We start from the raw sequence: 27,507 nt of genomic DNA on the forward strand, positions 1-27,507 counted from the left end.
TGTGAGTTTGTGTAAAGTTGTCCTAAGTAGCAGTTAATAGTTAATCAGTCTTGTTTGGCACTAACCAGTTGTTGCACTCACCTTAAATGGCCGACCATGTGGCAAACACAAAAACCAAAAGCCTCATTAACATTCGAAGGGAAATGCCTTTTTTTTCTTCATAAAATTGTTTTAGTCCAATAATCTTTACCACGTCTGCTGCCTGTTAATCAGTCCGGGGACACTGGGTCAAAGTTCTCATGGATCAACCTTTGTTTCATGTAACAACAAGTGGATACATTGTATCTTTGGATCTGTTTTTACCCAAACATTCACTCCTTCACCTCATACTGCCAGGTAACTTTAAATATTGATATTATCATATCTTAGTGATTTAATATATTCATTCTTTTGTTAAACAAGCAGCTGTTAGGCCGCCTGCAGACGGCCAGGTCAGATCCGGCTGCGAGAATTCTCGCAGCGGGACCCGACCCGAGCATCTGCAGAGAGCAGCGTGGCACTCACCTCCTTCCGCGGCTCCGGCTGTTTGATGTGGCGGCTGCCGGGCAGCCGGTGCATCCGCAGACCGGATCCGGCGGCCGGGGAGTGAGATTTCTGTGCGTGCACAGAAATAGAGCATGCCGCGCAAGATTTCGCGCGGCCAAATCGCGGCGGTCTGCCTAGGATTGCGTTTGCTAACGCAATCCTATGGCAGCTTCCACGTGCGGAAATTCCGCGGTGGGATTCCCCGCAGAATTTCCGCCCGTACGCGCCTGCATAGGATTGCATTACAATACGCAATCCTTTGCAGACGGCCGCGATTTGTCTGCGCGAAATCCCGCACAGAAAACAAACCGCGGCATACTCTAATTCTGCGAGCACCGCACAGAAACGTCACGCATCGGCCGCCGGCTCCACTCTGCGCATGTGTCGGCAGCCGGCACATGAAACAGTCGGAGCTGCGGGAGCGGGTGAGTTCCGCGCTGCTCTCTGCAGGCGCTCGGGTTGGGTCCCGCTGTGAGAATTCTCGCAGCCGGATTCGTCCCGGCCATCTGCAGGCGGCCTTTCTCTGTGATATTTCGGCCACTGTTGAGTATATGAAGTATTTCATATCTGAAGAATCATGGCTGCAGCATAATGTATGGACAGAATAGCGGCCTAAACCTTTGATGAAAGACTAAAGGCCCTTTTACACGGAATGATATCCATTTTCACTTGTTTGAATGTTTTCTTAAATGATAAACAATCGTTCAGTATAAACGCAACGATTGGAGATGTTGAATCGCAGCACATGACCATTTTGTTCTCTGGGAGATGGTCACCACCAGAGCTGTCTGATTGTGGCGCACCCCCTAAACACACGACTGCTTGGCCAAGCCCAACATTTAGGTGTATAGTTGAGCTGGAGAAACTGCTGTCACCTAAATGATCATTTAACCGACCGCTGTTGAAGGTATATGGGCACTTTACTTGCATTCCTATATACAGTACTATGCATATTCTTTATAGTAAAGTCTCTTCTGCCTTCCATGTTGAATACAATGAGAGCCCAGAGATACTGTCATGTTTGCCTAGGGAGTGATTGCCATTTCTTAGTGTATCAGTAACCAGGACATCAAATAAATGTCGTCATCTATTGACCTTTCTTCTTGGCGCCAATGTTTTATCGATGCAAATCATTCTGGGTGCATACCTTCATCTTTCTAACCATCTAGACGTCCAACTGCTGCACCTCTCCGGTCTGTTAAAAATACAATAATTCCATATTCTATATATAAATGGAAGTTGCATACTTGCTGCTGGTATGTATTTAGCCCTTTCAAAAGCATATAGGACACAGATCATAGAATTTGCTGATCCCAATGGCTAGCAGCACATCTTCTATAAAGAGTTCTTGATTTACTTGTTATGGCTGCCATGTTGACGACTCGATGGGTCAAATACAGTCTGTGACTTAATACCAGTCTGTGGGTAATAAAGATGCTGGTAACCGCTTTTCCCACACTATCCCAAGCCTACTTAAAGGGCATGTTTGAGTGCTTGGGCCTCATACAATTTCCAAATCTAACTCTTTACTGTTACTCAGGCTATGATCGCAGTTGGATTCAGGACCTCCCTTATTAATTTGGTCAGATTTAATGAAGAGCAGCGCTTTTCTTCCCACCAAAAAGATGGATGTTGCAACAGAACCCCATTTTAGGGTAAAGGGGTCTATTGAGTGCTGATGGTATCTGGTATACAATGCATTTAATATAAGTAGAATAAACCTTATATATGGAAGCTGGAACACTGATGTGAACAGAGTGATTTCCATTATTACAATATTTCTGGACAATGGTCAATTTCCCTCAGTAGTGCTTCGCATAGATTGCTGTGTCAGATATTTCTAGCAGCTGATATGACTGGACAAACAATCTTTATCGTGAGGATAGACCATCAATAGATTACAAATGGATGCCCCCTTTAAATGCACTTACAAAGTGACTCCACTACATTGATATGTAGATTAATTCTAAATATAAAACTAACACTGATTCCAATAATTACCTTGCACATTTTTTTTTTCTTTTGAACTCCCGCTTTCCCGCGGCACAGCACAAATACAGCAGCTGGTATGCCACGGGACCAGACCGCTTCCATAGGCGGGAGCCACGCACAAAATGGAGAATGCTGCGGGTGTTTTCCTGCGCATGCGATCCACGTGCCAGGGAAAAATGACATCCGCAGGTATTTAATTGCCTGCGGGTGTCTGATTCCCTATGGGCTCGGACCACATGAGTGGGACACCCGCGTGGATTTGCTAATTCTATTTTGCCTGTGGATATTGGGCCTTAGCGTTTGGGCCATTTTACATGGGCCGATAGAAGCGTCTGACAGTCATCGCAGTGATAGCCTCCCCTGTTCTTTCACATGGAGTGATCATCACTCAGTGTGTGGAGACATAGCAGGGCGAAGATGGCTTCCGCTAGCCTCCATTCACAAATGAATGACTGCCTGTTTACACGGGCTGATTGTCGTCTGATTTTTATGCCAGCACTATCTCAACAACGGGCCATAAGTGAAAGAACAGAAGTGACTAGAACTGTGGAGACTGTCTGTCGCTTCTACACCTGACCATCGGCCCTTGTTAAATGGCCCAAACACTAAGCCCTCAGTCCAGCTTCACCGACAGATGTCTTATTGAGACTTAAGACTGCAGTATATATATACAGTGATATGTAAAAGCTGCAGAAGATAAACCGTGCAACAACATTAAAGGGGTTGTCTCGCGAAAGCAAGTGGGGTTCAGCACTTCTGTATGGCCATATTAATGCACTTTGTAATATACATCGTGCATTAAATATGAGCCATACAGAAGTTATTCACTTACTTTCCCTGCGCTGGCGTCCCCGTCTCCATGGCTCCGTCTAACTTCAGCGTCTAATCGCCCGATTAGACGCGCTTGTGCAGAAGGGTCTTCTGCCTTCGGGTCTTTCCGGCAGCAGCGGCGTTCTGGCTCCGCCCCTTCTACGCGGCATCACGTAGCTCCGCCCCGTCACGTGTGCCGATTCCAGCCTCCTAATTGGCTGGAATCGGCACACGTGACGGGGCGGAGCTACGCGATGACGCGAAGAAGGGGGCGGGGCCAGAACGCCGGTCGTGCCAGACCGAGCCGAAGGCAGAAGACCCTTCTGCGCAAGCGCGTCTAATCGGGCGATTAGACGCTGGAGTTAGATGGAGCCATGGAGACGGGGACGCCAGCGCAGGGAAGGTAAGTGAATAACTTCTGTATGGCTCATATTTAATGCACGATGTATATTACAAAGTGCATTAATATGGCCATACAGAAGTGCTGAACCCCACTTGCTGCCGCGAGACAACCCCTTTAATTAAACCCTATTGCAGAAATGATTGTCAGCCCAAAATGCATATTTTTTTATGCCAAGTAGCTTCAATTTACAAGTCCATATTAATAATCTGTAATGCTACACTTCTGTTTTTTTCCCCCTGCAGTGTTCTCTGTTCAGACTGGGGTGACTCTACCCCATGTTCAGTGATTTCAGAATCTAGCACTGAGGCACAGAGGTTTCTGCTGTAGGTACCTTGGATTCAGATTCTCATCTGCTCCACTCTGAAACTTGGAACTTCACTTGTAACATATGGCTGATCTAGTCCTAATGCAAAGTCAGTTACAAGTCTTCCTTTCTACCACGTCAACTCATGAACTTAAACATTCCTTATTGGTTTTGGCTTATATTTCATGCAACTCCAGTGTTGCATGCTATTTACAATAGTTCTGCTTCATTAGATCATAGCTATAACCGGTAAATATAGCTTATCTGCATTGTAGGTTGGAAGCTAAATCTGCCGATACATGATGGCCGTAGGGCTACAGCAATTCCTTCTGACCCACCCATATACATTGGCTGAGCGTGCCTGTGTTCTGAATAGGAAGAATGGAGTAAGCTGCTGCCAAACACCTCTGGTCGAAGCTTATCTCCCAGAGAACTAAAGGAACGGCCATGTTGAAGTCCAACTACCTGATCCTTCTATCTGATGTTGGGGGAGAGTCAAGAGGTCCGATACACATTAGGTAGTCGGCCAATCCCACCAAATTCAGTGTGATCAACTTAAATTTTATATAATGTTTATAACTAATTTACATTAGTCTGAAATTAAAAATTAGCTTTTCGATCAATGCTTGTTATGGCCATTCACATGTGGCAGAGGATTACTAGTACGGGGGTCGAATGATGATTAGTACGATTATTCGTCACCATACAGATGGCATTTGTTGGCAGCACATCCCCCTCTTTACATGGGGAGATGTGCTGCTGACGAGTGAACTTTTTTATGCCCGCATCCAATCAGCCAATGAATGAGCATACACCTTGTTCATCAGCTGATCATGGGCACTTTCAGACGGGCCAATGAATGGGCAAATGTACACTCAGAATAGGGTGCAATAGTAGTATTTACCCGCTACCTTTTCTCTGTAGGCCCAATGATTGATATATAAAGGCTGAGTCAGGGTGGGTGTATATCAAATTGGTATTTTAGAGAAGTCTCTCCCTAAACCTCTCAATTCTTGTGACACATTGTCATAGCGCTGCTCCAATGTGTTCTGACAGCACCACTGCGAATTACTGACCTAGACTATTAGAAGCACAAATTAATTTTAGAGATTATTCTTCAGTCCTATGTAGGTCTCCACAGTGTTCTGGTTTTAGAAGTCATTATTTTCCATAAAATCTTTAACCTCAAATGTCCTGTAATTATTGGAATCCGTGTTAGTTTTATATTTAGAATTAATCTAATATCAATGTAGCGGAGTCACTTTGTAAATGCATTTAAAGGGGTTGTCCATTTGTAATCCATTGATGGTCTATCCTCACGATAAGTAATTAATAGTAGATTTGTGGGGGTCTTCCACCTGGGACGCCCTCTGCTCATTTACTTAGCTGATTTTTGCAGGAAGCGAACATCTCCATTCCAACTGCAGTGGCCAGTACTGGTATTGCAGGAAAAGTTCTCATTTACTTTAATGCCTGCAATACCAAACCTAGCCACTGCAGTCGGAACAGAGCTGTCTGTGTCTTGCAGAAATCAGCTCAGCGTACGAACATACCGGCCAAGAGAACAGCTTATCTGTGAGGGTCCTGTACAGCAGACCTTCACCAATCTACTTTTGATTGAACTATCTTGAGGATAGACCATCAATAGCGTACAACTGGACAACCCCTATTAAGACTATGTTCACATCTGCTTTCGTGGATTCCGTTTTTTTCTGCTGCGCGATGAGAGCAGAAAAGGGCAGCCCCCTGGCCATAAGGACCTGTTTTGTGACTTTAATGGGGTCATTTCAGTTTCCATTTGGCCTTGCCTCCATTTTATAGAATGAAAGTCCTTCATTCAGGACTTTTTCATCCAGCATTTCATGCTGGATCTGTGACAGAACCTCCGAACACAGATGTGAACATAGCCTTATATTACTTACTGATCTGATCCTGAGTTACATTCTGTATTATACTCCAGAGCTGTACTCACTATTCTGCTGATGGAGTCACTGTGTGCATACATTACATTACTTATCCTGTACTGATCCTGAGTTACAGTCTGTATCCTACTCCAGAGCTGCACTCACTATTCTGTTGGTGGAGTCACTGTGTACATACATTACATTACTTGTTCTGTATTGATTCTGAGTTATATCCTGTATTATACTCAAGAGCTGCACTCACTATTCTGCTGGTGGAGTCACTGTGTACATACATTACATTACTTATCCTGTACTGATCCTGAGTTTCATCTTGTATTATACTCCAGAGCTGCACTCAATATTCTGCTGGTGATATCACTGTGTACATACATTACATTACTTATCCTGTACTGATCCTGAGTTACATTCTATATTATACTCCAGAGCTGAACTCACTATTCTGCTGGTGGAGTCACTGTGTACATACAGGATGTAACTCGGGATCAGTACAGGATAAGTAATGTAATGTATGTACACAGTGACTCCACCAGCAGAATAGTGAGTACAGCTCTGGAGTATAATACAGGATGTAACTCGGGATCAGTACAGGATAAGTAATGTAATGTATTATACTCCAGAGCTGTACTCACTATTCTGCTGGTGGAGTCACTGTGTACATACATTACATTACTTATCCTGTACTGATCCTGAGTTACATCCTGTATTATACTCCAGAGCTGCACTCCCTATTCTGCTGGTGGAGTCACTGTGTACATACATTACATTACTTATCCTGTACTGATCCTGAGTTACATTCTGTATTATACTCCAGAGCTGCACTCACTATTCTGCTGGTGGAGTCACTGTGTACATAGATTACATTACTTATCCTGTACTGATCCTGAGTTACATTCTGTATTATACTCCAGAGCTGCACTCACTATTCTGCTGGTGGGGTCACTGTGTACATACATTACATTACTTATCGTGTACTGATCCGGAGTTACATCCTGTATTATACTCCAGTGCTGCACTCACTATTCTGCTGGTGGAGTCACTGTGTACATAGATTACATTACTTATCCTGTACTGATCCGGAGTTACATTCTGTATTATACTTGGGATCAGTACAAGATAAGTAATGGAAAACTGCCATCATGTTGCTTACATGAGGTTCTCCCTGCTGCCTTTATGTGCTGCATACCAACATGTACTGAGCCCCAGGCAAATACTGAAATCCTCTGATTTTTATATCGCACCTGTATGCATTGTATATGTTCCAGTTTGAGACTCTTAAAGTCAAAAGAATTTAATGGAGATTTTCACAAGGCTTTGAACAGTCTATCTACGATGCGGAATGTCTGCTGCTTTCCTTTCTACGTAAGCGGAGGACTTATTACTGAGCTGAATTCTTTCATGAGTCCTCGCTACAGGAAGTAAAGTCTGTTGGAATATAAAAGAGTATTGGGAAACCCGTGTTCCCAGCATTCATATATTTCCTACCTTTTGGATTACGCACAGTTTAGATTATATGAGCCATCGGCTCATATAATGGTATCCCTGGGGCCCCACAGCACCATTTGGAAAAAGGACACCCTTTACCATCAACATGCCCTTTTAAAGAGGACCTGTCACCAGTTGCATAACTTTTCAGCCTGATGCCCACTGATACGATCTCCACTCTTGTTTCCTCCCTACTCGTCTCTGTTTCCCCATATAGGCTATCCTTAGATTCGGCTCCTGGCACAGAATTTTCCAGGTGGGTAGTCCCCTCCACTCACTGTCAATTAATGACCTTAGGTTTGATTGACAATGAGCAGTGTTGACCACACACTTGACACATTCAAAGCGCTGGGAGCTGAATCCAAGGGCTCATTCACATGGGCATAGTGTGTTGCGCGCCTATTCAGGATGTACTTAGGCATTTCTTGCTATTTTTCAAATTGTTTTTTGCATGCATAAGCCCTGTGTATTTACACACTCCAAAAAATGCAAGAAGAGACTATTGTCTTTATGCACAAATAAGCAGTGTATATCCACATTTCATTTGTTTTTACTTCGGCTCATAATAGAGACCAAAATTGGACATGCTGCGTATTTTTATCTTCAAGTGACTGAAAAATATGCAGATGTGAATAAACCCATTGAAACCAATGGATTCTGTTCACTGCATATTGTGCTTGTACAACATCCGAGTATATACAACCGTTTGGATGAGGCCTTAGTATAGTACATATCGAAGAATAAGGGTTGCCTAGAGAGGGGAAAAAACTGTGATAGTTTCAGCAAGACTATGCAGCTGGGCCCTCTGACATGAGGAGGTGACAGGTCCCCTTTAGAAGAAGTTAATTCGGCTGAACTGCAATACCACATTCAACCTGTGAACAGATGTGGCGCTCTTTTGGGGGAGGGAAGCAGCCATATTTATCTAATCTTGTACAACCTTTTTAAGGAGTTGAAGACTCAACAAGTTTATGATTCCTGGTGTCTCTTGCCCTCAGTGATTATTTACAGCTTCTCCACTGAGGCTTCTGTAACGGTGGAAGCGCCTCCCTCATCCCCATATCACAATCACTGTAAACATTTGGACTTTTCTGTTTTTCAGCCATATTAATAAATTTTGAGAATTATCCTGCATTAGGCACTACGGCTGTAGAAAACGACAGAGACTGATTTGGACTAGAATTTAGCCTAAATGGGCAAAACAGTCCGTTCTAATTTTAAGAAATTTTAGAAGTTTTCTGGTCACAGCAAATCATTGCATTGTAAAAAGTTCTGCCGTTTTCTGTTGCACTTTCTGTTCCTAAAGGTTCTGAAGGTATCTGCTTGCTGTCACTGAATAGAGCCTCTTTTTTTTTATTTTATTTTTTTTATATACTTTGAAGATTAAAATCTGTCCTTGTGCTGTGATGACCATACAGGTGTGTGATGTTCCCCCTGCCCAAAGATGGAGAACTTCATAGTCTGAGGTTTCATTCTGCAGTAACCACATTTGGTAACCCTTGTTGACCAACAGCTGGAAGGTTTTACCAGTAGACGGGCAGTATAATAGTAAAATCGTGCAGCTACTGTGAGCTTGGGAGGTTCTGCCTACTGCTGTATCCATTGCAATTTAGGCCACCGGGGTTTGTGGGGGATTTAGTGCACCCATAATCCCTCATTCCATGCACAAGGATGAAGGACCTGTGCTGACATCACCGTCATGTAATCAGGCGCTGCTAGTTTAGGACCTGAGATAACATCACTGTCATGTAATCGGGCTCTGCTAGTTTAGGACCTGTGCTGACATCACCGTCATGTAATCAGGCGCTGCTAGTTTAGGACCTGTGATGACATCACTGTCATGTAATCGGGCTCTGCTAGTTTAGGACCTGTGATGACATCGTCATGTGATTAGGGACGGAGCTCAGAGACCATGTGACTGATCACAAGACAATGGCATCATCATAGGTCCTGTGAGCACACGGCTGCTGTCAGGCTCTGTGTTTTATATATGCTTTAGTTCCTGCAATGACTTCGCCGTCATGTGATCAGGGGCCGGCACATGCGAACCACTCACACACACACTCACGGACAGGTGGTCGGTAGCACTTTGATTTGTGCAGTGTATTAAACATTTAATATGCTGTACTGAACCCCCATTGGCTTACATTGGGATCGTCAGATGAACGTATTTTTCACGTTTTTGCTTGCTTGAAAAATATGTGGCAGGACGTATTCTGGTGCATGTTATTTGCCGAAATAGGCCATTAAAGTAAATGGACCTGCGTATTCACTATGTATTTGTGCATCTAAACAATGAGCCCTTCTGCAAGCTTTTTTTTGCACATAAATGCGCTGCATGTTTACATACGCAAGGATCCACAGAACGGCCAAAATACTCACAGAATATGCAATTTCGGTCGTGTAAATATGCTGCCTATTACACGGCCGAAACCCACATATGCCCGTGTAAATAAGTCCTTAGGTGCTATAACATGAGTGCCGTTAATGCTCGTAATAGCGCTAATTGCTATTTTGCGCCACCGCTTGCATGTTAGACCAAGCAATTGTTAGGAAAACTGAGCTCTAGCAGCTGCCACTAGCGCTTGTGTAATAACAGCCTTAGAATGAAGCCTTATAGGCCATCGGCTGTAGTGCATTATTGTGGAGCTCATAGATGGTTTCTTTAGATGCCCTAATGGGGCAGATGGACAGAGGTCAGTCTTCAGCTTCATCACTTTCCGTTATACATATACCATTTTCTAGTTCTTATAAACCATAGGATCTAAGGTGTAATAAAATGTCCCAGTGAGCCGTGCATCCATCATAAAGCACACCGCTGTAGTTTATGTAGCCTTTACAATATAACATATACCATTACACCCTCTCCTATCAATGGTCCATTAACCAGATTTGGCAGAGTCGGAATAAGAGCAGCAATTCCACGTGTTCTCAGTGCACCGCCGCCGCCACGATCCAAGGAGCCCTGATCTGTGTGTAATCCTGGACTGATAGAAGAATTACCAAATTATGTCCAAAATGAAGTCCCTAAATTGCCAATTGCCATAAGTCTCCTGCTGTTGGATTCCTGTATATGACTCCACTGGGCCCTGCAGGTGGGGTGACCCCTTACACATGAAATGACCATCCTGCTTGCCAGACATTGATATGTTTACGCCTTGTTATAATAACCACCCGGTGTCAAAGCTTTTTTTTTTTTTCTTTCTCTACAAGGGGAAAAATTATAATAAACAGCCCTGAAAGCCTTTAAAGAGGCGCAATGGACTCAAGTGCTCAGGAACTTTATACAAATCCGGCAGGTCCTGCTGCGGCGTGATGGGCGGTTTGTGTGCCTTAGAAGCCTGCATGTGCCTTATTACTGTCAACACTGAAGCCACCCACCTTCAGACTTGGCGAAGTCGGTCCATTTTAACCCCTTAGTATAGCACTGCAGTTGCTTTTGACAGGAGGGAGAGGCGGGTCTATAGGAAATAAAAAAAACTGGAACATGACGGGTGCTGAATTCTGCCATGGCATCCTCTTTTACTGGACGGGAGGCTCCGTACTGCATCCCTTTTCCAACTATGTAAAGAGGGTGTATACATATAATATATATCCTCCTGCACACATTATCCGTCACAAGGAGGGATTGTACGTGGTTGATATTGTAAGGTTAGCAGTTAACCAATGTGATGCTGAGAGTGAATGGTTTCACCTTATGACATAAATTTAGTATTTGAAGCCACTCGTATACCCAGAAGTGGCACTGTCTTTCCCTTCTTGGCTTTTCGGGAAAATAGTCACAGGCTGCCTTTTATAGTATGTGTGCTTCATTCCCATCCTAGCACTATGGGTCCTTTTGGAAATGTTAATGTGACCCTTGGCCTTCACCAGTGGGGGCAGTTACAACCATGAGACGGTGCATATTGAGAAGCCAGGCATATAGCAAGCAGAGGGACTGGAAATAGTGAGGAGTCGAAACTCAAAAGTATATTAGAAAGTAATGTAACTATCATAATACAAGAATTGTACCCTTCTGCCAAGAATGACCTCCGTCTATGGCTGGCTTTATGTTTGCACAGAGGGCCAGATGGCAGCGACAGACTTGGAGCATTACACCCCCTGACTTCTATTCTCTGCTCTCTCCTCCATGCTGCGCCTGCGGGTAGCATTAACCCCTTCTCTGCCAGTAAAGACTTCAGTACTGATTAGAGAGTGTCATGAGAAAATAGCACTAACTGACAATTTATTTCTAGTACATTTTAGATGAAAGACGACGGAGAAGGACAACTGATCTGTGACTCAGCCATCCAGTCCTAGGTGCCTGAGGGCTCACTTTGGCATTAAAGATGGCAAGAGGAAGATGCGGCTTAGGCATCCCGCCCAGCAGCTTTACATGACACAGATTTGTGAGCTTACAAGCTGTAACCTGCAAACATTCTTACTGATCTGTAGCCTGAGAGTCCAATCCCTTCATGGCTCGAGGATGAAGGACCTCATTACCTCTCATCTTATAAATGTTCTAATCGGTGCGATCTGGTTTTGGAAGAGCAGGGTGACATCTTACTTAGCTCACACAAGGGGTTGTAATCCAGCTTTTCTACAGCCCTGAATGGCTCATCTGATTATGGCTGCTCTTGAACAGGGGCATTTTGTGTTATAAGCATCAGTATTGATTTAGAGCTGTGTTTCTCAAACTCCAGTCCTCATGCGCCCCCCAAAAAGGTCAAAATATCCTGGAAATAGAACACCTGAGGCGCTAACAATAATCACAGCCCTTGTGCAATACTATGGAAATCCTGAAAACATGACCTTTAGGGGGAGTTTGGGGAACGGTGATTTAGAGGCTATTCCCAGGACAACTCATTATCGTTGTATCGTTGAGGTCTTCAATTTTCTAATGTACTTTCTTAATCTGTTCACTGTTTTCAAGATCCTCTGCTTGCAGTCAGTGAATGGGAACATGTTTGCATCTGAAACTGGAAAACCTCATTCTCTCCTTATACTATTCCCAACTGAGGTTTTGTTCCAATTGTATCCAGTGACAATTGTATAAGTGATGATGCTGATCCTGTGACCCTTCTGCATTGATGATCACGGAATGGCTACGGGACGCACTGCTTCCTTTGACTTCACTGGAAGCAGTCTGTGAGGAGCTCGCACAAAATCGCAGCATGCTGCGTTTTTTTTTTTTCTTCTTTTTTCTTTTTTTTTCTCTGCGAGTGAAAAATCGCAATGAATTTCTGTGAGTGGACATGAAATTGCGTATTGCCATAACATGCTATGGGCTGGATTTGCTGCGGAATCCAGAGGTGGACGGCCACTCCGGATTTCGCAATGCAGATCCGCCCGTGTGCAGGAGGCCTAAAGCTACAATGATTGTGATACAGAGCCCAAGGGGGAAAAAAGAAATCACTATGCAGGCCATAAATATACACAACAGCTGGTGCTATACCGTTTCTAGGCAACACTAATATAGGATATGTCCACATGTAGCATATATACACGCACAGCGCATATTGTGCTGTGGATATGTGTATGGAAAGGAAGTAGAATATTACACTACAAGCTAACTGGATTTGATTTAAAGAACACTGGCAGTGTGCATTGACCTGCAGTTATATATTGTAAATTCGCAGCATGTCAATTTATGCTGTAGATTTTCACTGCAAGTTTCACCCCTTCAAGTGAAATCTGAAGCTAAACCTCATCTAATGTGTGGATTTTGCTGCAGACTTGACTTGTATCTGGCCTTGAAAATGTGGCGAAATCCCCAACGTGTTCTCCGCTATGGAATATATTTCCCATGTGGACATACCCTTACAGTGTTCATATAATAACCTAGCTGAAGCAATACATGCCCTGGTAATACTTCTGTAGAGAGCAGGAATAATACCGTAGCTGGCACTATAAAGTGACCAAGTATACATATTACTGTATAGTGCACAGATGACACCAAAGATGGTGCACTACAGTAACCACTGCGCAATTCTCAAATAATAAAGCTGGTGCTATACCGTTTCCAAAAAATATACTATATACAGTGCCACTTGTGGTGCCATATAGCACACAAGTAGTATCACCGTACAGTGCACAAATAAGAGCAGCGTGATGGGCCTGAGTGGTGGTAGTACCTGGGCATTTACACCTCTTGTACATGCGATATCCCAGCCTCTATTGCTTTAGCTAGCAGAACACACCATGTTTCCTGCAGTGAACCCATCTCTAGGGGGAAAAACCCCTTTTTCTATGCTGGAGTTCTCCTTTAAGAGCCCTTACCCGACCAGCAGTCACACAGGGATTGGCTTTTGTTCTGTGACAGATTATAGCGAGGGGATTCCTGACTTGCACAATATTAACTAGTTTGATTTGCCCAGAGATGGTGCAGTGTGGCCTGATTCTGTCTGTTACATTTTGCAGTTCTCTGATCTCTAAGACTGCATCAGAATGTGAGTGGGTGTGAGAGCGGCAGCAAGATGTGAGCAGGCTCTGGGCACCGCTACAGTGGATGTGGCAGCAAGGCTACTGGTCGTCTGCACTAGGATGGCGTAGTCATGGGTCGGATCCTAACATCAGTGAGGGTTTTACTAAAAGTAATGCCTAATTGCATAGCAATAAAAAACCTAGACAAATGAGACCCCGAGTCTTCAGCTGTTTCCCAGGTAACAGATAATGCATGAAAATCACTGATGGCCATCACACATTGCCTGTAAGGGTGGTTACTCAGCTTTTCACATTCCATTGTATTGCGCTACCCTTGTCCCCTCTTGCTCCTGCCGGTCTGCCTTTATCACTGATTTAGTGGAAACCAAGACGGATAAGGATGGGCAGTATTATTGGACTATCTTGAATAGTTAAATACGGCAATGCAAATAATTGTGGGAGCACACATAAGAAAAATATCTGGGTATACTGGGGGTTGTAGTTCTGCAATAGCTGCATGCCACTGATAACACAAAGTAACAATATAAATAATATACAAAAAGAAATTGTTACTGTTAAGAAATCTTATCGCTCATGGTATCATTAGCTGAGTGTTCCACTAGGTGGCAGCAATGTACAATGCATTTGTGACTACAGATAGAGATTTGTGACTGTAAAATCTAAACCTTTAGGCCTCATGTCCACGGGGAAAATCAGGCCCGCTACGGATTCTCCATGGAGAATCTGCAGCGGGTCCCTCCTGCCCCGTGGACATCGGCGCTTAAAATAGGAATTTAAAAGAATTAACTCACCCGCAGCGGACCGGGAAGGTCTTCTCTTCCTCACGGCCGGATCTACTTTTTCGGCCGGCGGATGAACTTGTCACGCCGGTGGCACGTCGCCGGCACGTGTCCGGCATATTAGCACTAACTGCTTAGGTTAATCAGCGCTGCTGATTAGAGCCACCTGATTGGCTCTTCGGCACCACGTGACTACACAGCGTGCACGCGCATTGCCTTCAGCAGCCGTGCACTACACACTACAGTTAAGCAGACGTGCACTACACACTACACTTAAGCAGCACGGGGTTAGGTTTAGGGTTATGGTTTAGGGTTAGCTAAACCTAACCCTAAACCCCAACCCTAAACCTAACCCTAAACACTAAACCTAACCCTAAACCCTCAAACTAAACCTAACCCTAAACCGTAACCCTAAACCTAACCCCGTGCTGCTTAAGTGTAGTGTGTAGTGCACGTCTGCTTAACTGTAGTGTGTAGTGCACGGCTGCTGAAGGCAATGCGCGTGCACGCTGTGTAGTCACGTGGTGCCGAAGAGCCAATCAGGTGGCTCTAATCAGCAGCGCTGATTAACCTAAGCAGTTAGTGCTAATATGCCTCCGGCACGTCGCCGACACGTCTCCGACGTGCCGCGCGCATGCGCCAGGCACATCCGCCGAGCCGAAGCAAGAAAGATCCGGCCGTGAGGAAGAGAAGACCTTCCCGGTCCGCTGCGGGTGAGTTAATTCTTTTAAATTCCTATTTTAGGTCTCCCGCGGATCCGGACGGCTTCCATAGGCTTCAATAGAAACCCGCTGGAGCCGTCCCCGCAGGAGACCCGCACGAAAATGGAGCATGGTCCAGATTTTTTCATGCTCCATTTTTAAAAAAATCCCTTTTATTGACCATCCGCGGGTATTTATCTACCTGCGGGTGGTCAATGCATCCCTATGGGGTGCGGATCCGCGTGCGGGAGAAGAGTTAAAATCCGCTGCGGATTTTAATTCTTCTTTTGCCCGTGGACATGAGGCCTTAGGCTGCCTGTCCACGAGCGTAGCGATATCCCGCGGCAGATCGCCGCCGCCGGGGAGCAGGAGACAGCTAACTGCTGTCCCCACTGAGCCTACCTGACAGATAGACTCACCGCGGAGAATTGCGGCAAATCGCAGCATGCTGCGATTTGAATCACGCGAGCGGAGAATCGGTATGATTCTCCGCTCGTGGACGCTGTGGCTGTACTTTCCATAGCAAGGCTATGGAAAGCTTCAAACAGCGTGATTTGCTGGCAATTTATCGCTGGCGGAATCACGTCCGTGGACATGCAGCCTTAGGGTGTATTTACACGGGCGATTTTCATGTACAATTTCTGTGCTTTTAGATGCATGGAAATCATACGTAATAAGAACCCATGTATGTACACGGGCAATACTTTTCATACATACCCATGTATGTACACACATACCCATGTATGTACACGGGTGATACTTTGTGAGATTGGGCCCTATTACAGTGAACGATAATTGTTCAGATTTTGGCTGGATTGTGGGAATCTGAACAATAATCATTCAGTGCGAATGCTGGCAGCAACTGAACTACAGACAATAATTGGTTGTGCAGTTTCAGCAAACGTAAAAATCAAACAACGATCGTCCTGTGTAAGCAGACCATCATTGATCTATGAGCGACTGCCTGGTTACTGTGAATGGAGGCGGTTGACTCGTCCAGTCCCTGACCCTACCTGCCTCTATTCACGAAGTTATACTCCCCCCTGTGTAATATCACCCATTCTTTCCAATGGAGCTGAAAAAAATCTCCTCACACTCTCATGCCATGTGATGCAATTTCTCTATTGTTTGACTTTTGAAGCAGGATGCTTCTACCACCACCGCCCCCCTTCCCACACACACACGAAATACATTGCACTTGCGTGTTTGCAAGTATGAAATCAATCGGAGTTTTCTCTGACCAATATCCCATTCTCCCATGTAAATACACCCAATTAATTTGGTGTTTCTCATCTAAAATCTTACCCAAATTTAATACATTAATGAAAGAGGGTGTCTATTTAACCAATTGTGCGGCTCGGAATTCTAAGTCTTCTGATGCTGCGGCCATCTCGTCCATCCTGTAGGTTATGATTATTTACTTTCTCTGTTTTTGGACTCCAAATAAGATTATCAGAATTACCAGAAGTTGGATTGTGGAGCACTTACCCCGGATTTGGCCCTGGGCCTCCAGCTTTGTATGTTTATCAGTACCGTATGCTGCCAGAATCCTGGCCTCCAGCGCTCTTCCCATCAGGCCTTTTACAGTCAACTCTGGAGAACCCTGTGTGGGTAACCTCACCTCTGCTATGGAGGGCTCCGCCACCAGGGGGTCCTCAGCCTCCTGCAGCTGCTATGTTTTGTAGAATCTCCATATGAATTACATCAGGAGTCCCCAAGTCCTCTGCTGTGAAGTCAGCTGCTTGTGATGCTATTAAATGTGCTTCTGGGGAAAAGCTGGATTTCAGAAACCGCTTGGTAATACTGTTGTCTGCATCCTATGATATGCATTGTGTCAGCCCTGATTTTGCAGAACACAATTAGTGCTTGATTAACTTTTGTACTGAGAAATCTATGCAACTGGAAATAAAACTGCAATATCCGTTGCAGCAATTGTCAGACATGCATCTAATTTTTTGGGCTATTGATCGATCTTGCTGTAAATATTGGTGAGGCCTTTGTACCCATTTCTTTATCTTGCAAGCTAAAATGTTTGTGCTCCAGATTTCTGCTACCTCCGATTTCTGGTACCGGGAGTAGCTGTCTGACTTCCTCTATTGTCGGCCATAATGGCACTTATGGAGACATTCTGTCGGTCACCCAACTAGCTCATTCTTGTTTGTAGACTCCGCTTCACCGTGTTACTTTGTATGAGGGTATTGGCCAAGGTGGAGAAGCTTTAGAGTCAGTCTCATGGTCCCACCTCCTGAAAATGATGGTTCTTTGAGCCATTCATCATGAAAGCTTACAATCTAAGCGGACAGTTGATGACATTCATTATTTCTAGATGTTCCATGTCTGCATGGCTCCTGGTGCCAACTTCCTGCGAGGTGATGCCGTCTCTTGATGTCACCTCTGCAGCTTCTGGAGAAGTTCCCAGTGTTTGTAGCATTTAATAAATCTTTAGATTCAGGGCTCATGACTCATCCCCTGAGCATTGACTTAGCTTCTCAGCTCCATTCATGGAAAGAACTCGGCTTAACATGTAAATCTGCTATTCGTCATATCCTCCTCCCATCCTTCATAAGAAAAAGTCAAGGATGAGTGGTTATTCTTCTCCGCCACTATTACAGTATTTCTCCGATGGAAGAAACCCCCGCTGTCAGGATTGTGGTGAATGAACATTCTGGATGTGTAGTGCAGATCTGGGAAGGGTTTCCCACTAAAATTGTTGTACATTTATTTTATATTTTACATATTGCATTTGCTTTACTGCTTACTTTTAGTGCCTTGGCTCAACAGCACAGAGTATTTCAGCAGAGGGATGTGCTGATCTTGTGGGAATGGAGAAAATAAAAGTCTGCACATCCAACAAATAAATTAAATGTGAAGATGCACAAAAAGCCATGGCTGCAAGAAATACAGTAACAAACATGCTTCAGCACCCGACACACTTAGGCTGGGTTCACACGGGGCGTATTCCCGTCGGAAATCTCACGGTTTGGCCGCAGCAAAAAACGTGAGATTTCCGCCGGGAGAACCTCCGCGGAAAAAGCTGAGGCGGCTTTGAAGCGGCCCGGCCGCTCGCTTTTCCGTTGCGGCCGGCGCTCCATAGAGGAGAGCGCGGCCGTGATGAAAATAAACAAAAAAGAAAAGTAAATAGACATGCTGCATCTTTTGAAACCGCGGCTGCGGCGGCCGCAGCCACGGTTTCAGCCGGACTTAACGCAGCGGATTAGCCGTCCCGTGTGGACGAGATTTCTGAGAAATCTCTTCCACATGGCTGGCTAATCCCAAGATTAGCAGCCGCGGGCAGATTTGCCGCGGCAAATCCGCCCTGTGTGAACCCAGGCTTATTATCTGCAAACATATACATAATGATTTTTGTACTGACCGCATAAAAACGCAAGGTTCTTAGTGCACGATTTGATCAAAACCATGTATGCCCATCTGCCACGTCAAGGCAAACCTTAATGGATGGGTACCTAGCTCTATAGACACCTCTCTAGGCTGAAAAGCCTTCACATGAATGGGAAAGCTGGGTCCCTGGCTTATATACTACCGTATCACTGAAACAGATGGGGAAATGGAGTGCATGACAAAAGTGCAGGCTGCCACAAATGCATTGCATATAGACAGTAAACGTCTGCATATCCAATAAAGGCAGACTGAGCTACAGCGTTAATGACCAGGGTCCTAGAAGCACAGGGTGTTTGTATGCAACGCAGTCAGAGGTTAAAGGCTGAGAGTCCCACAACAGGACAGAAAAGATTTTTTTTTATCTCACCCCAATGACAGAACATTTTGTATTTTTAACCATTTAAATGTTCTTTTCCCTCCCCTTTTAGATGAACGGCTGTGTTCTCCACCCTTCATGGAGATCTCTACAGAATGCGGAGAGGATACATTGGAACTCATAGAGAAAAGTGGCTTAGCCTTCCCGTTCAGTAAGTATTGTTAACAGACAAAACGGAATTAAATGACTATAAAAGCGTATTAATATAACCCACATTTCTGGAAAAGTCGCTGATCTGCTGCGCACTAATGAACCGGCCACCAGCTCGGTGCTTTAACTTCTCTTTTTTTTTTTTTTTCAGTTTGTAAGACAAGAGTTGCTCATGGGACCAACTCACACGAGGTAGGATGACAGCGATTCCTCCTTTATCATAGAATGCATATAGCCTGTACATTATAGGTGGTATATCTCAAGCAGAGGATTTTTTTAGTTGTTAAAGCTATACATTCTCCCAAAAGGAGGCAATTCAGGGGTCTGGGTAAGCTTGGTGACATCCCCAGTGGTTGCAGTATTGGTGGAAATGCACTAATGTAAAGACTATAGATGCCTTTTGGGGCAATTATTTCCAGTTAAATACATGCGTTTCGGGTGACGATCATCTTTACAATAGAGTTTATTTAAACATTTTTACACTGCTTGCCTTCTGCAGCTTCTACATATCACTGTATATAGACACTGCAGTCTAAGGCTTAATGAGAAATCCATCAGTGAGGCTGGACTGACTGCTAAAGATACATTTACACGGGTTGATTGTCGCCCAAATTCTCACTGGAAAAGGTCAGTTCTGGTGATGATCGTCCCGTGCACATGTAGCCACCAACAGGGAAGCTTCTCAGCCCTTCTCTTTACTCTCCTGCACTTTTTATTACCTGATTTATGGCCTTAACAAAGAAACTTTGTTGTAGCCATAAATTTGCTCATAAGTAGGTGCAGGAGAGAAGAGCGCTGAGGAAACATTTACACACAAATGCAATCTGTCAAATGGTTGAACGACGGACAGTTTTAACGATCTTTTTGTAGTCCATTAACAATTTTTCAGCTTCATTTGCGTGTAAAAGGACCTCCGGGAGCTGTTTGCAGAGCACAGCATGTGTTCTGCAGGCAGCTCCATTGTTCTCACACAGGCTGTCGACAGAATACAATGTTCTGTCCGACTCCCGCTGAGAACACCGCCTGCGGTCTCTGTTATCTCTCTCCGGCTGAATGATGGATTTTGAGCTCCCCTTAAAATCATTGTTCAACCAAAAAGCGAACGATGGCAGCGTTTACACGCAACAATGACGGCTCATTTGTGGTCATTGGACCGAATTTTGGGCGATAATCGTTGCGTGTAAACGGGCCTTTAGCCATCAGTTCAGCTTCACTAGGAGATATCTTATTGAGACGACTACTTGTCTATATACAGTGATATGTAGAAGGTGCAGGAGACAAACAGTGACATTTTTTAATCAAAAACTATGGCATAAACAATTGTCAGACCAAAACACATGCACTTTAAGAGTACATCATACACTGCCAGCATACTCCAAGTTCTTCATCTTGGCAGCATATAACCATCCACTTGTGATAGATGAGGTGAAAGGTTCTCAAGCAGCCAAGTGTGTGTCTCCGGGATAAACGGTGAAGTGCGTTATATCCATAATAGACGTCACCGGCTGATACTGAATGTCTAGCAGGATGAGGATGGTGACCTCCCACACAGATCTGCCTGAGAACATATAACCATAATCTATCATGTATATAGATCAAAATACAATACCATGAATTCAGGAGCGGATGGTATGTAATCTGCAGCCATCAGACGGAATCCATTATTAGTATAAGTGCTGGACATGATTAGAGCGGTGTCCCCTCAGACCCATGCATTGTATGGATTTTTTCCCCCTGAAGTGTCCTTTGAACTCTTTATAGGAGATTCTGTATGCAGCCATGGTACTAACGTCCTGCGTTTTTTGTCTATTGTAGATGGCTATAATATTTAATATGGAGGGTCTGCGGGCAATACAGTGCCCCTGCGTCATTCAGAGTTTCATCAGCCACAACGCTGTGCTCTACAAAGTATTTGTGGTGGGTGATTCATACACTGTAGTGGAAAGGCCGTCGTTGAAAAATTTTTCACTAGGCAGCTCAGGTAAGACTTATTGTGCGGTTCTGAAAAACAAAATAAAATATATGAATATTATAACCAACAGCATTTGAGTTTTACTTACAAGTTCAGGCAAGTCAATTTTGTCCTATACATGGCATGCATGCAGCAATTAATATACCTGTGACTGAACTGTAATCCACTTATTATGTATGAGTGGATTTCATTAGCAACACTGCCACCTGCTGGCATATTTGAGATGTATACATTTGCTCTTTTCTGTTTATTAAGGGGGGTGTCCAGGCAATTCCAAAGGGTTTATTTTGCTTCATCTTGCAACTTGTAGTAATCGATTTGTTTTATAATTAAAAATTCATAAAAATTGCAGAAAAAGTCTCCACCAGAGGTTTTTTGTTCCTGTCTTTAGCCCCTTGACTCCTGAAGTATTTTCTTCTTTTTTTTCATTTTTTTTTTATTTCCCCTTGATGGGGTGGTGCATGGGTCCGTTTTTCTCTCTGATTGATTGTGTTCACTGTGCCCTTTTTTTTTTTTTTTTGCTAGATCGGATTTTTACAGAGGTGTTGATACCAAATATGTCTGGGTTGCTGTTGGCTGTCAGATAGCCGACGCTTATGTATGGGGTGCATTTGACTCCTAGGCCTTTTCTATATAATCGCAGCTGCTCGAGGGCATACATGTATGCCCTTCAGTGTTAAAAGGTGAAAGAGATTTTCTAATTAGATGACCCCCTGACCACTCTGTCATTGGCTTCAGCAGTCACATTGTGTTCATGGTAGCACCACTGCTGAAGCCAATGAGTGGCTGATTAGTCACATAAACGATGAACGGCACGTGACTGCTCCAGCTTCTTTCAGGATCGGAGCTACTGTGCTGGATCAGGGGCTTATTTAAGGAGGTGACTACTGCTTAGATTTTCTTTTATTACATCCCATGTCCATTATTTATCATTTATTTCTATTAACGCGAATGACTGAACGATTTCTCGTTTGAAAGAGCCAGCGACGTATCTGCCTGTATAAACGAGTAAACTCTTGCTGATTACATGCAGCTCTCCTTGCATGGCTGCCCTGGCTTTGCTAAACAGCATTGTACTTCTTCCTCCTGCCCAAGCACAGCGTGGGATAAGCAGTAGGAGGTTTGAGGATTTATTTTTAACTTTTTTATTTAAATTTTTGGATACAGAACATTCCAACATGAAAGCTGAAAGTTCAGCTAAATCAGTCCTGCCAAGATTTGTCCCGCTTCCCTCCCCAGTGACTTATTGCCTTGCAGTAAAAATATTAACCAGTACTATGTGTTGTTTTCTCTTCAAGATAGAGAATCCATATTCTTCAATAGCCACAATGTGTCAAAACCAGAGTCGTCTTCAGTCTTAACAGCGGTGAGTTTTGTGTTTTTCCTCATTGGTACATGGGAGGTGTAAGGCTGCGTCTCCAGGTAATGGGTTGTCTGCAGGGGACAATCTGCTGCTAATCTTGGTGTTGAAGAGTGTCAATATCTGCATGTAACATTTTAGATTTGGATGTGGTTTTAGCCATCGCATTGGAAAAGGTGAAATCCGTGCTGAAAATCTGCAGCGTACACGGACAATTGCAGATTATTTTTTTCTGCCGCATGTGTATGATTTTTATTTTTTATTTTTTTTAAATCCCATCTACATTTTTATTACTGTAATTCTGCAGCAAAGACTTTGCAGCATTTCTGTTACTTGTGAACAGACCTTTAATATGTTTTCCCACAGAGTAGATTTGCTGGAGATTTCACCCCTTCAATTGAATTTAATTTGGATGGGTGAAATCGGCTGCCGATCCACATGGAATTCCACTTTGAAATCTACACCAAATAGTGCAGATTTGCAGTGGTTTTTTTTTTTGTTTCTTTTTTGTTTTTTTTAGCTGTAGAAAATCCACCCTAATCGGTGTGAAGGCACCCTCAATGTAAATCCATACAGTAATGCTGTTGATCTGTTGCGATATGTTAGAACAGGTCGAATCTGCTGCAAATATTTCTCAGCAGAAAATCCGCACCAAGCGGTATATATTTTTGTGCAGATTCGTTGTAGATTTTACACGCTCATTTGAAAAGGGGAAATCTGGTGTGAAATCAAAGCACAGGTCAATTTCACGTTGCAGATATTTTCCACAGCGTGTAGATTCGATTTTTTAAAATTCCATCTCACATTGCTTGCATTGTAAACTGCTGCACATTTTCGGATCAGACATGAGATCCACACATCGTATACTACAGTAACATCTATTCCATCTATTACTGCTGACAACCAGCCTATATATCATGTCTGAGAGGTAGTCACCGCCCCGCCCCCTGTTACTGACATCACTGAGTATGATAGTAATATAATTACATAGTGATCAGACATGAGATCCACACATCTTATACTACAGTAACCTCTATTCCATCTATTACTGCTGACAACCAGCCTGTATATCATGTCTGAGAGGTAGTCACAGCCCCTCCCCCTGTTACTGACATCACTGAGTATAATAGTAATATAATTACATAGTGATCAGACATGAGATCCACACATCTTATACTACAGTAACATCTATTCCATCTATTACTGCTGACAACCAGCCTGTATATCATGTCTGAGAGGTAGTCACAGCCCTGCCCCCTGTTACTGACATCACTGAGTATAATAGTAATATAATTACATAGTGATCAGACATGAGATCCACACATCTTATACTACAGTAACATCTATTCCTGCTGACAACCAGCCTGTATATCATGTCTGAGAGGTAGTCACAGCCCCTCCCCCTGTTACTGACATCACAGAGTATAATAGTAATATAATTACATAGTGATCAGACATGAGATCCACACATCTTATACTACAGTAACATCTATTCCATCTATTACTGCTGACAACCAGCTGTATATCATGTCTGAGAGGTAGTCACAGCCCCTCCCCCTGTTAGTGACATCACTGAGTATAATAGTAATATAATTACATACTGATTACACATGAGATCCACACATCTTATACTACAGTAACATCTATTCCATCTATTACTGCTGACAACCAGCCTGTATATCATGTCTGAGAGGTAGTCACCGCCCCGCCCCCTGTTACTGACATCACTGAGTATAATAGTAATATAATTACATAGTGATCAGACATGAGATCCACACATGTTATATTACAGTAACATCTATTACTGCTGACAACCAGCCTGTATATCATGTCTGAGAGGTAGTCACAGCCCCGCCCCCTGTTACTGACATGAATGAGTATAATAGTAATATAATTACATAGTGATCAGACATGAGATCCACGCATCTTATACTACAGTAACATCTATTACTGCTGACAATCAGCCTGTATATCATGTCTGAGAGGTAGTCACAGCCCCTCCCCCTGTTACTGACATGAATGAGTATAATAGTATTATAATTACATAGTGATCAGACGTGAGATCCACACACCTTATACTACAGTAACATCTATTCCATCTATTACTGCTGACAACCAGCCTGTATATCATGTCTGAGTGGTAGTCACAGCCCCGCCCCCTGTTACTGACATCACTGAGTATAATAGTATTATAATTACATAGTGATCAGACATGAGATCCACACATCTTATACTGCAGTAACATCTATTACTGCTGACAACCAGCCTGTATATCATGTCTGAGAGGTAGTCACAGCCCCTCCCCCTGTTACTGACATCACTGAGTATAATAGTAATATAATTACATAGTGATCAGACGTGAGATCCACGCATCTTATACTACAGTAACATCTATTCCATCTATTACTGCTGACAACCAGCCTGTATATCATGTCTGAGAGGTAGTCACAGCCCCGCCCCTGTTACTGACATCACTGAGTATAATAGTGATATAATTACATAGTGATCAGACATGAGATCCACACATATTATACTACAGTAACATCTGTTCCATCTATTACTGCTGACAACCAGCCTGTATATCATGTCTGAGAGGTAGTCCCAGCCCCGCCCCCTGTTACTGACATCACTGAGTATAATAGTATTATAATTACATAGTGATCAGACGTGAGATCCACGCATCTTATACTACAGTAACATCTATTCCATCTATTACTGCTGACAACCAGCTGTATATCATGTCTGAGAGGTAGTCACAGCCCCGCCCCCTGTTACTGACATCACTGAGTATAATAGTAATATAATTACATAGTGATCAGACATGAGATCCACACATCTTATACTACAGTAACATCTATTACTGCTGACAACCAGCCTGTATATCATGTCTGAGAGGTAGTCACAGCCCCTCCCCCTGTTAGTGACATCACTGAGTATAATAGTAATATAATTACATAGTGATCAGACATGAGATCCACACATCTTATACTACAGTAACATCTATTCCATCTATTACTGCTGACAACCAGCCTGTATATCATGTCTGAGAGGTAGTCACCGACCCCCTCCCTCTCCCTGCGGTTACTGACATCACTGAATACTCATGATTGCCATGTATCACAATGTAGCAGTTATTCCATCTATTAATGCTGAATGAAGTAAATGGGTTCTGGGAATTATATATATTTTTTTTCTTTCATCAAATTCCAATTTTCCTCATTTTCCTACACAGCTGGACAAAGTAGAAGGCGTGTTCGAGCGTCCGAATGATGATGTCATCCGCGCCATCTCCAAGGCTCTCCGACAAGCTCTGGGCATCTCACTATTTGGGATTGATATTATAATAAATAATAAAACCGGCCAACACGCTGTTATTGACATAAATGCATTTCCAGGTAAAGAGGCTGCTGCTATAACATTACTGTGACATGATATTTTTTTGTTATAAATTCTACCTACAGGAGCCGGGAGCCAGGAGATTTTAAATCTCCCGCGCCGCCGGGCCTTCTGCGCATGCGGCTGACGTAATGCCGCCTGGCGCGCATGCGCAGAAGACCGGCTTCGGGCCCCGGAGCGGCAGGAGAGCGGGGAGCAGCGTGCAGGACCTGGGTGAGTAATTTCAGCTGCTCCGATGGATCCGATCCATCAGAGCAGCTGAATCTTTAACTTTTATGTACTTTTATTTACTTTTTTTGCGATCGGCGCTATACATTGCATAGCGCCGATCGCAATGCCGGGGGGGGCTCCGAACAGCCCGGGATGACAGCTCCATGCTGTCAGCTACCTGCGGACACCGACAGCATGGAGCTGTCACGTCCACAGCCCGAGGGGCACTATTCTCTGCAGGAAGCATGTTTTTACGTCCTCAGAGAATAGAGCCCACTTCGGGAGGACGTAAAAACACTATGGGCTGGTCGTTAAGGGGTTAATAATAGCAAGAAATCCTACTCACTTTATCAGTGGGATAGAGTCCTAGGACCTGGTGAGAATCGGGCGTCTCCCTGTTACATCATCTCCTGGGTGTGCGTGTTCTCTGTGATGTACATATCTCTCCAGCTTGCTTTGCCTTTGTGAATGTTGAAAGAGAAGCACAATGTGGAGAATTGATCAGTGTTTTATGCCATAATTCTTGTGTAAAAGGTACAGATTTTTGTCCAAGATGTAACAAAGACATTAAAGAAGTTATCTGGCACTGGACTATTGATAATCTGTTGTAGGGATAGGTTATCAATAGTTCAGTGACAGGAGTCTGCTGCTTTAGACCACAGTGGTCAACTATTGTGTGGCCCACCATCATTGTGGATGTAGCCAGAAGTCGGCAGCGGCCTGGGTTGGTATTGTAAGCATTAACTTTTTTTTATTCAATGCAATACCAACCTGGGCCACTGCGACGTGTATGGAGCTGTGAGCTTGCAGCTGCATCTGCACTGACAGTGGACTGGATAACAGTTGATTGCCAGGTGTCATGAATGTGTGGACCTATCCTGAGACTTGATCATCGGGAGTTCAGTCCTGGATAACCCCTTTAAGAAGCATGTACCTCTTAATACATTTGGCTCATCTTACGCCCGTGGCACTTATCTAAGATCAACGTGTAAAACCCCAGTTTTAGATAAACGTGCCCCAATGTCTGAAAATCTGGAATAACTACTTGTATAGAATTCCCTCCCCCCCTAACATCGTTCTGGACCTCCCAGTGAGGGTAGTCGTGCATGTGTAAAGGCAGAGACCCATACTGCGTCCAGGCTGTTTATCCTAGATGCAATTGTAACAGGACCTCAGCTGTTAGGGTTGTACAGATTTTCAGCCTGCAGAGGTGAGCATAATAATACTAATTCAGCAGAGATCTTATCTTGAACATGGTTAAGAATGAAAAACAAGTTTTTTGTTTTTTTACCGTAAAATC

General features: G+C 43.8%; 1 protein-coding gene across 1 annotated transcript in view; it reads left to right on the forward strand.

Moving 5' to 3' along the window:
- Positions 1-27,507, forward strand: part of ITPK1 (inositol-tetrakisphosphate 1-kinase) — a 99,329-nt gene that overhangs the window by 66,338 nt on the left and 5,484 nt on the right. The window contains exons 6-10 of the mRNA XM_066607526.1: positions 19,172-19,270; positions 19,421-19,461; positions 21,085-21,250; positions 22,540-22,607; positions 25,834-25,996. Coding sequence (XP_066463623.1) covers positions 19,172-19,270; positions 19,421-19,461; positions 21,085-21,250; positions 22,540-22,607; positions 25,834-25,996 — 537 coding nt within the window. The remainder of the gene's footprint in view (positions 1-19,171; positions 19,271-19,420; positions 19,462-21,084; positions 21,251-22,539; positions 22,608-25,833; positions 25,997-27,507) is intronic.

This window comes from Eleutherodactylus coqui, chromosome 6 (genome assembly GCF_035609145.1).
Source record: "Eleutherodactylus coqui strain aEleCoq1 chromosome 6, aEleCoq1.hap1, whole genome shotgun sequence".
NCBI lineage: Eukaryota > Metazoa > Chordata > Amphibia > Anura > Eleutherodactylidae > Eleutherodactylus > Eleutherodactylus coqui.